Here is an 11,429-nt window from a genome sequence, read left to right on the forward strand (position 1 = left end):
GGAAAGTACCGACATACACTATGTAACTAGGCGTAGACTGCTTTTAATTTGAGAAATCGTTGAAAAAATTGTGCTGAATTTTTTTTCCAGCTCAGCTATGCAACCAAAACTTTTGCTACTTTTGCACCATACACTGTAGGTGGTTTTACAACATCATTGTACAATTTTACTTGGCAATATATAAGTAGTTCTAATGCATTTATCTTTTGTAGAACACTAAAAACACCTTTTTGAGCCTGGTTTTTGACGTAACAGCTGACGCAAATCTTCATTCTTAAAAGTGACTCCAAGGTAGCTGAACTCATCTACATTACTGATCTTATAGTTGTGAAAGATAGTTCCCTTTTTCATTAATTTCACAGAATTTATTCAATGCAAAGGGCGGGATCTTAACATTCTTTAAAAATCCATTGTAGGTCGGGCTCTCACTGGCTCACTGGCTGCGCGAACGGCAACAGTGTCAATGAGCACTTATCGCCCCCAAGTCTGCACGGACGGTGAGAGCTGAGGGATCTATAAATTTCCTCTCCACAACAGGGTAGACTACGTGCCTTGTGTGTCCTGACGATGAAAGGTCAAGCACCTATAAGCAATGCCCCTTAAGAATAGCATATGAATGTGATCATGGTTAATGAAACTTGTACAAGCAGAAATAAAACATCATCCAATGAATTCTGAACACGTCTTTAATTTCAGGACATTGCCGCAGCATTACAGTCCGATTTTCTTCATACGGTACACAGACACACTATTTTGTACACTGACAATGACGACGACGACGACGGTTCAAGCTGTAACACAAACCAATATTCTTTCAGTTACTTTATCTTTTTGGCATATTTTGTCATCTAGCGAAGTCAGGGCACCGCATAATGCTCATTGTTTATCTCACCATGACGATCGATCTGACAACTATTTTGCTTAAAATCTTTATGTAAACAACAACGACAACAATATCCGACAGCCTTACCCAATAAACCACATTGTATATACTCACAAATTTCTTGGCAGTATTCAGGCTTCTACAAGGAGTTGGTTAATGAGAAACTTTTAACCACAGTTTAGTCTCTGATGCGTAATTCTTGCATTTTTTCTCGTCACAACACCCCCAGTCCCGCCCGGGGATTGGGTGACTCTAAACCTTAACTTAAACACAAAAATCTAACCGATAACATGGTCGACATGGATTATATCATTTTGAACTTAACAAAACTCTCGGACCAGTACGCCGCCCCAAATTAGAGATTAAATGTACAATTTAGATCGTTTTTTGTTGTTGTTGTTGTTGTTTCTGTTTTGATTGTTGTTTAACGCCACACTGAAGAGATGTTCATTTACCCAACCAGTATGTCATGGATGACCACATTAAACCAGCTACCCATGGCAAGTTATAATGGCGCACTGCTGGCTGCATTTCATGTGTTGTCCCACAGGCTTTAAAAGCGAACACCTTTCACTTTGTGGGAGACTGTAAACCGGGTGGTGTAAAATAATCCCTTAATGGAATAAACATTGCAGTCCGTAACATAAATTACACGTATACTGGGTAGGATTTGCTACCCATAGCGTAATATTTACTATACTACGGTACCCTTCACCGAGAAGGTCCTCTCCTTTATGTAACATGTTTAAACGAAGGGTAGGTCTGACACAAACATGTTTCTAACTGATAAATATATCACCCGAGTAGAAGTGAAAATGATTTAGTATGGCGTTAAACAACAATCAAATAAAAAAGTAAATTAATTAATTAATACTTAAATATTGCCCCCAAAATATTGTGATAGAGGAATATTCAGGTTGGATCGCTATGGATGTCGACTTGTATCTCTGTGTAATAAGATCGTCAGCGCCTAGGATTAAGATCTGGGGCCACAAACCTCATGGTTTTCTAATAACACAATGCAGTTTATTGATTTCACATTTTTATTCTCAAGCTACAACCACCTAAGTGCATCTAAAAACCTTGACCAATTTTCCTTAATGTTTTCGGAAAATAGAACAGAAAATTTGATGTCAAACTAAAATTCTATCGACATAAATGCAGGCGAAATTTTCTACTGTACATACAGCTCATATATTCTATTTAGTTACAAGAAAAGCGCATGTCATATTTCAGTTCCACACCGGTATTTCGATCTCTGCTCGTTTTTGTTCGGCAAGAAAACGGAAAGCTGCACTAATGACGAACTTAAGAGTAAAGCTAATCACAAAGGCCAGTTGTGACAGACAGATACGTAAAGTGACTGTGAACGATGTTCAGTGCTGTAATACTTTTATACCACTAGCCATAAGCACAGTTGCAGACGTTTGTGTCAGTGTGGATATAACAAACTACAGAACTGATTGTAAAACCAGTGGTGCGACGACAGCATGGCAAATCGCAGATGGTTAACCGTTCGAGATATAAACGTGTTTACAAAGACACCGACCTCTACGAGAAAACACCAAAGCCAAGTTTGATAAAGGTTACAAAAATCAGCTTCAACAAATATATTCATGTTGTGTATATCTTCTTGTTCCTTCCATGAAGCAATGAATAATGCCAAAAAAAAAAGCGTATAAATACCCTGGATAAATCCGAAAGTCGCACAGTTGATGTTACAATATTCCAGCAAAATTTTATTTGCCATCGTCCGGAGACGCACATATTTGAACAGTTGTTGTCGGTGGGTACACAAAACAACACTAAGGGTAAACAAAGGAAATCGACAGTGAAAGACAGCGAACTAGAACAGAAATAGACCTACAACGGGCAGTGGGAGGAGGGAATGTAATGCGGCTATAAAATTGGACGCAGAGTGTAACACAACAAAAACAATAACCCTAATACAACAACAACAACAATAACTGTATGACAAATAGTGCAGATCAATGCAATCTAGAGGTAAACATATAATTACATATGTGTTACAAGTGGTTAAGCAAAGAAACATTTACCCCAATTGTGTCAGCTTGGGATAGCTACTTTTATACAGGAAGTACTAAGTGTAATATTTACATGTATACAAAAAGCTGAAGTTGTCCTTGGAGAATTTTATACTGCTTATTAGAAAATATACTGCTTATTTCTCTTCATACACATTATATCCTATAACCAGAATTATTATTACTGTTTAATGTTTTATAATTAAAACAATTTAAGTTTAAAAAAATTCTTTCAATTTTCCTTTTTTTAACATCATTTAAATAAATAATTAAGGAGAATATTGAATCTTCTCTGTCACCGAAGATTAATTAATCAGGAGAGTTTGTACTCTGTTTGAGAATAAGGAGATGTATGAGACATTTATCCATATTCGGCAACATGTAACGCCAGATTTGACCATTGGGCAACTAGCGGTTGGTTTTTAAACAAGCACAACTTCCAAACGTTCCAAAATGCAACGGGAATACCGTATTTCTTCACGATGACTTTCTTTCCCTTTCACTATTTACCCTGTAGCGTGTGTGCTTGGTACCGCAACAAAGTTCTACAGCGATCATATTGTATATTGACATCGATATTGTATCTAATATTATATTTTCTTCAACATTTAATAATAATGAAGTCTGCGAAAACAAGTTCGGATTACAATCAAACTTGCTCTTAAAATCCCCTCGCTTGGCGCTCAGCCCTGAGAGGTTGCAACAAGCAAACAGGGCCGATTGACCCAGTATAATGTGACTGGTAGGGGTGTCATATCTGGCGCAATGGCATGATACTTTAATGGGGACAACACTTTGGCGGAATGGACTCGTCCGGTCACAAGGAGACACTATATATGTGCACACACCAATCGAGTCCTCGTTGAAAAGTAGGCTAAATAGTATGGGATATGGCTCTACCGGAGCGTGAACAAAAGTGCAGACACCTATAGGGTTGCTATTTTCGGCGTGTTTGCAGTCTGGCTTGCTCCTATTATTAATAATTGTACAACCTTGCGTGATACCTGCCCTTATCAAGCTTTGTTAACAAAGAAAGTTAAGGTCAACAAGTTTATCAAAAATATTACACCTGTTAAGCAGTGTGTAATTCTGAATTATCAGACAATTTCAACCCACGATGAGAGTAAACTAAATATTATCACAAATCTGTTCTTCTGTCATCATGTTCTAAAAAAATACCATATACTGACTGACAGAAAACCGAATGAAATCTGACTAATTTATACTTCTTACCAAATAGTCCTATCGTCGGATCTTTTGCAAAGTCTATATCGATGGATTTTCTAGATCCATGAGAGTAGTTACTTTAAATGCTGTAGGATAAGGCATTTTTTGTCCTTTCACATGTTAATATAATCATCCATATATATACAGAATGATACGAGCATTTATATCAACATATCACTTCTATATATGGCATATGAGTGCTTTCGATGGTACAATCAGCAAAAGTGATGTCCTAAATATAAGTGTGAAAACGGCGGCTAAAAACAACCTCGGTTACGCTGCATGTATACTATACAAAGTTGGAGTATGCTCGGGTCTATTAATTCTACAGACGCCACAAACATGATACTGTTACATTAACCTATGGAGAGCACTCTATGTATACCTGTAGTTAGGATTGGTAATTGTCTGCTGGGAGCTCTCGTTTGCATCGACTTCCGATTCGGTGTTATCGTGAACCAACAGAACATCGTTCTCTTCGTCTTGATCGAGTTCGTCGTCCACTCCCTCAACAACACTATTTGTCGCCATACACACTGGATTTGGGATTTCGCCTTGGAGACAATGTACTTCTTCCCGAAACGAGTCATATGCACTATCACGACGGCCTGCTATCACCTTTGGCTCGGTTTCCTCACTAATGTCTTTGTTTGATATATCTCGTATGTCACTGAATTTGCTCGATGTATCTGAAAACAACGCAATCCTTCCAGGTGACTCTACTGGCTCATAAGGAGGATCTTCACTTTCTGGTGCGATTGCTTCAGTCTCAAAACGGATGTTTTGACTCGAGCCCCTTTGCGGCTCAGCTTGACCAGAAGCATGGTTATTGCCAGTATTTCGTTCATTATCTCCCATTGTATGTTGAAGCAGGACACTTTCCTTTCGTCTGTCTGGGAGTATGGAATGCCATAGCGAGAGATTCTGTGCTTGTCTAGGTTTACGCGGGGGCACCGGAGGTTTACACATATCATCATATATCTCGGGTATTTCATCAGTAGCATTTTCATTATCCGCAGGGAACTCAGTTGTGAGATTCTGTGCTTGTCTAGGTTTACGCGGGAGCACCGGAGGTATAGACAAATCATCATATATCTCGGGTATTTCGTCAGTAGCATTTTCATTATCCGCAGGGAACTCAGTTGTGAGATTCTGTGCTTGTCCAGGTTTACGCTGGGGCACCGGAGGTTTACACATATCATCATATATCTCGGGTATTTCATCAGTAGCATTTTCATTATCCGCAGGGAACTCAGTTGTGAGATTCTGTGCTTGTCCAGGTTTACGCTGGGGCACCGGAGGTTTACACATATCATCATATATCTCGGGTATTTCATCAGTAGCATTTTCATTATCCGCAGGGAACTCAATTGTGAGATTCTGTGCTTGTGTAGGTTTAGGCTGGGGCACCGGAGGTATAGACAAATCATCATATATCTCATCAGTAGCATTTTCATTATCCGCAGGGAACTCAGTTGGGGTTCCATTATCTCCCGTGAGTAAATGTACCGCACGGTCAGTACTAACATATTTTACATCATTATTACCCTCACATACCGTTCGATGTATACTAGTAGGTTCCACGTACCGCTCGATAATAGAACTGCTACCATTGTACTCGTTTTCCTGTTGACAGAAGCCACGTCGTCGTACGACAAAGTGAAAAATTAAAAATGCCACAATGCTAGCAAGAATCATTCCAAGCAGTACACCCAGAACAACTGAAAGTTTGTTAAAATCAAAATCGTCATTTTCCGATTCTCTTGATCTTTTAGGTTTGGCAGTGACACACGCCTGATAATCCTCCCCCCATCCGGACGTCGCTGCACGCAAACAAACCCAATACGACATGTTAGGTTGAAGTGAAGTAAATGTGAATTCGTGGGTGAGTGTGTGTATGTGGACAGTTTTAATGTTCTGGTCATCGGGTACCTTAGTTAACTCCAGAAGTAATTCCTCTACATACTTGTCTCCAGGGCCAGTTAGATGCCACACAGCATGTAGGCTGGAATAGGCCGAAGTATGTACTGATAAATCTATTTCCAAATACGTATCATTGGCACAAATCTCAGTATGTAATAGCGTGGAACAGTTTTCTGCCAAAACACATTTTACTTGATATCCTTGCAGGTTTAACGGACTGATGCATCGTGCGTAATCCATAATGTTCTGTAAGTGACACCGTGTATCTAAATCGGTTAACTCAATTTCTGTTAAATTGCACATTAAAGGGTTACCTGCTAATTTCAGACTTTCTAAAGAATCTGGCATTTCAGCAAAACTCCCATCAACCGAAGATATTGAATTGTTGGACAAGTCGATGAGCTTCAGGTTCGGGAAAATTTCACCGACGTTGGTTCCTCTAACCTCCTCAATTTTGTTTTCTGCAAGCAGTAGCCTTTGCAATCGACTTCTTCCGTTTGCCGCGGATATTCTTCCGATGCCATTCAGCATATTTTTAGAAATATCAAGAGTTTCAACTTCACTCGCGCCACACAATGTATTTAAATTTCCATCTATGAAATTCCCGGATAAATTTAACAGCAAAAAATGGAATTTTTGTAATATATATGAGTGACAAGGTGGGAAGTTTGTGATGTGATTATTGGTAAGAGAAACACGTAGCTTAATGCGCTTCTCGCATGCTGAACTCAGCACGGGATCTCGGGCAAATTTAGCTATTTCGTTGTTGTCTACGTTGAGACCAAATAGTAGCTGGCATCGACGAGGTCCTTTAATATTAATCACAGGAAACTGTTTCAATTTGTTTTTAGAAACATCAAGATGCAATGTGAAATTAGACGTCTCATCTGCTCGACCAACAAATCGCACCAGTAAGTTTTCAATTTTCTTTATATTATTTGATGACACTGATAAAACGATGGTGTACTGTGGATGAAAACTCAAGTCAAACAATCCAGTGATATTGTTTTCAGACAAGTTCAAATGTTCCAGATTTGTTAAGTTTCGCCAAAACTTACCACGGATTGATGAAATATAATTCCTTTCAAGTCGAAGCACTTTCAGTTTTGTTACTCCTAAAAATATAGATGAAGTTAATTCTCCTAAGAGACAATTGTCGGATAAGTCCAGAGATTCCAGATTGTGAAGATCCATGAAGGTATCAGGTCTAAGGTGTGACAAACAGTTGCCACTAAGGTTCAAATGCTTTAAATTAGGGCTAACCGCAAAGGCGCGTCGAGACAGAGAAGTCATGTGACTGTCAACCAGATTCAAGCTTGTAACAAATTGTCTAAGAAAACAGGTCGGCACTCTAGACACATATGTGTGCTCTATAGATATAGATTCGAGTCCATCCATTCCATCAAGAGTAAAGCAGTCCAGTTCTGATATAAAAGAGCCAGTTATGACCAAACGTTGGACTTGAAGGGAGTTGAAATTGGTCTCAGCTCGTGTTACGTTGCGCCCAGCGGATAAAGTTAACGTCCGTATGGCAACACCGTCTGCTTGAATCTCCGGAAATGGTACTGTCAATTGACAAAACATGTCCGTCATATTCCCAACCACACTACATGAACAGGTACCGTTTCTAAGACATGGCTCTTGAGAAACGACTAAGACAATCATACATGTCCACCAAAGGAAAATAGTTGCCCGAAAGAACATCATCACATAATAGGTTAACTTCGGCGAGAAAACTTTCTATGTCCGAACCCCTTGTAGAATAAACCTTAGAGCGTACCTGTGTTTAGTGGGGAGGTTTATATCTACCCTACATTACATACAATATCACAATACACAGGCTGGAAGATAAAGTTTCCCAACCATACAACTTGAGCCAGTCACATACCGTGGTGATTATAATGACTGCCCCGAACCGGATCAGATATTAATAGAAATTTTGGGGGCAACACAATGGAGGATAATACAGAAACACAAGGGAAATCCTGAAAGAAATTACGCTCAAAACCGGAAAAAACACTCATTTCTTTGCAGAATGTGGTGTATTTGGGTGACAAGGTTATCAGGTTATAGATGTGGCAATGTTTGTTTATTTGACTGAATTGTATACAGTCCTGACTGAACGTGCAAGTATGTTAAGACGTACAAATCGAAGTAGTAAAGCCAAAGTGTTGCGTATACTTGTTCCTTGTTACACATTTGTGACGGAGTCAATACCACGACCTGATGACTCTTCCGGAGTCAGCGTTGAAAAAAAAAACAGAAACAGAACATCCACGATAATTTAGCCCTCGGTGTTACATATCACTCCTGATGACTCATCCCTGAAATCGGGTATACCAACGACACCTTGCACTGGGACCTGTTTCACACTTTTCCCATCCCGCCTAAGGTCGTTTAGTCGGCTAAGGATCATTTCGCCGACTGTCGTAAATCGGCTACGTGACTAAACCATTTCAAAAATCAATGATAATATTTTTTTTTAAATTAGACGATAATTTATCATTTATATTATTTTGAGACAGAGTCTGTAAACAAACGGGGACGACTGTCACAACAAAACGGATGCATTTTAGTAGTTTGTGAGTTTTAAAAAGACTTTATTGCGCTGAAAGAAGATGATTTATTCCTACTTTTTCTCCAGTTAATAGGTAAGCGCTCAAAAATAAGACACATGCCACATTCAAAGGCGAAATTGCTCCCTCCTGGCCACCTTCGGGCGTGGTTAAAGCTTTTGAACTAATATAAGACAAAAGACTTAAACCGACAGCCAAATATTATCTTTCAAACACCATAAGGTGAAGCACCTTAGTGAAATATGCTAGACGAGTGGCCATTTTAGCGTGCTAATGATAAAACTTTTGTTTTAACTTTAGAAACGGGCTGTTGAATTTTAAGTGATAAATCACATGGTGTTTATACACACTTTGTTTAACCTAATTTACGTGTGATGTTATTCAGTCTTGTCAAAGGCACGTGTTGTGTGTACTGATGCTTGCAATCTGCCGCTTTCTGCAAAATCTCCATATTTCTATGTATCTTACACGGTAAAACCAGTACTACACTTTAAAACATCATAGAGTGCATGTCGGGTCGGGTCATACAAACGAATCATTGCCTTCTCGCTTGGCGCTGAGCAATGAGAGGTATATCAAAGAAACAGCACAGGTTGATACCGGTGTCAGCATAATGTGGTGTCATGCCTGATGTCTTCAACATGATATTTCAACGGTGGTAGCACGTTGGCAGCATATAATTGCCTCTGCCTCAAGAAGACACAGTACATGTGCACACTGACTTCTCGTCGTCGTATAACTGAAAACTTGGTAAGTGCAAGGTAAAACTCCAACACATATATATTTGTTATATCAATACAATATTTGTCCAGTATATGTACACATACCTAATGATTCCTCGTCATTATATGAATGAAACGTTGTTCAGTATGACATATAAACCCAAGCATACATACATTAAGTGATGTATGAAAGGGTGCAAAGTTTTAAGCTGGAAATGGATAATACACAGTCACATGGCATTCCTCAAAACCGCAACTTCCTCCTCACTAGGCAATATAAGAGACTACATCATAACCCCGGATCATCGACAACAGTGGGACAGTTTTCAAAAATGGCCACTCGTAACCGGTGAGATCCGGCGAATTCAGTTTACCTTAGGGTTTTATTCTAACTTTTCACGTAAATGCTTAAAAAGTAGCTAATTATACAGCCCCTAGCACCATGGGTTAATGTAAAAAAAGGCACAGATATGCTAATTACAACTTACTGGGAGTCACAGATTTAGAAATAGTCAAAATGCTGTTTATTATCGTAATTAACAATCACATGACAACTATGCAAAGGGTCCAGGTCTAGGGGATATTTTGTCCGACAACAAAATCGTTCTCGAAACGAAATCCATCATCTTGTCAGTTTCCCTCAGTCAGGGTTTTCCTTTAACTGTTCTTGTAACTTTTTTAAAAAGTGCAACTTACACCACCGCTAGCTTGTAGCAGTATTAGGTGAAAAAAGAGCTGCGAATATCCCCTGATCAAGAGGTCAACGATTTCGCAGTAATAAACAAACGTCACGTGACCTTTGTTATCAACGTATGTAGCGTTCGACATGCGTATACCACCTGTAAATCATAAATGGACGTTTCAAGTCGATAATCGCATAACCTTTTTCCAAAACGACTTATACACCCAGATCCGAATGCAATTTGTACGAAAAAATATATAAACTGGAAATAAAACTGGAAACATGTCAGAGAGAAGCAGTCAACAGTTTTGAATGATCTAGGGAGGGAAGTGGATATTCTAGGCATTACATCCAGTTGAAATTTCAGACGTAATCCGTTTTAATATTATTTTGTATGTATGCTTGAAATATACGTTGTACTTAGCAACTTATGGTAGGGCGAATCAATACCACCAAAGTGCTGCTTCCACTGAAGTATCATCCCGAAGACACCAGACATGACACCCCACACAGCCGCATTACACTTATACCGGGTCAGTCAGTCATATTCCCTTGCTCTACTCTCTCAGTGCTGAGCCCCAAGCGTACCATTTTTAAATCTATGGTTCGAAACAGACATTCGTATACCAGCCGTTAACCAATAAGGACGTTCCAGGTCAATAATCAAAAGGCCATTTCCCAAATCGACCTATAACACAAACCACCAAAGATCTAAGAAAGTATGTAAAGTAAGAACACAGGACGGAATCATGCAAAGAGAAGCAGTCAACATTTCAATGATGTTAGAAAGACGCAAGGTATTCCTAGGCGATTGAGTGGAAATACGTAGTCAAATCGTGTATCATGCTAGAAGCTGTCGATAACAAAATATGTGTTTCAGCTGCTCTTTGATTGGAACTGTTCATACACTAGTATCCAACGTGTCAGTCTAATTCAACGCGATGTATATACAGCCCTAACCTCAGGTGAAGCGGAATTATACACAAGCATGAAGCAGAGCACCACAGATTCTCGATGCTCTGTCCATATTTACTTACAAGAGAATTATATTAGTTGTAAAACTTGAGAAACTTAGAGTGAAGGCGTTTGATGAAATAACCTCGACACACTAGTTGCACAATAATAACGTTGGTAGAAATCTCCACACTACAAACAGGATCTAACAAATACTACAGAGTACAAGACTTGGGCATTACCCTATCCGGGTTTGATGCCAGCTCTCCCGACTTCGAGTCTGACGCTCTATCCACTGGGCTACTAAATCGGCTAAATATCATTTCTCTCACACGTAACATTCTGACCTCCTATGAAATGCGCTACTGCTGCAAATTTTAGTAGTGGTACTAAATACTGTTTCCAGCAAGGAAACTG

The 11,429-nt window shown here is 39.3% G+C and overlaps 1 protein-coding gene across 1 annotated transcript; it reads right to left on the bottom strand.

Moving 5' to 3' along the window:
* Window positions 1-1,867: 1,867 nt before the first annotated feature.
* LOC135467810 (uncharacterized) lies at window positions 1,868-7,943 on the bottom strand. The gene has a single exon (XM_064745674.1). The coding sequence runs from the start codon at window positions 7,783-7,785 to the stop codon at window positions 4,531-4,533; it is 3,255 nt and encodes a 1,084-aa protein (XP_064601744.1). The 5' UTR covers window positions 7,786-7,943; the 3' UTR covers window positions 1,868-4,530.
* Between the last annotated feature and the right edge of the window lie 3,486 nt (window positions 7,944-11,429).

The sequence above is a fragment of the Liolophura sinensis genome, chromosome 6 (genome assembly GCF_032854445.1).
Source record: "Liolophura sinensis isolate JHLJ2023 chromosome 6, CUHK_Ljap_v2, whole genome shotgun sequence".
NCBI classification, from domain to species: domain Eukaryota; kingdom Metazoa; phylum Mollusca; class Polyplacophora; order Chitonida; family Chitonidae; genus Liolophura; species Liolophura sinensis.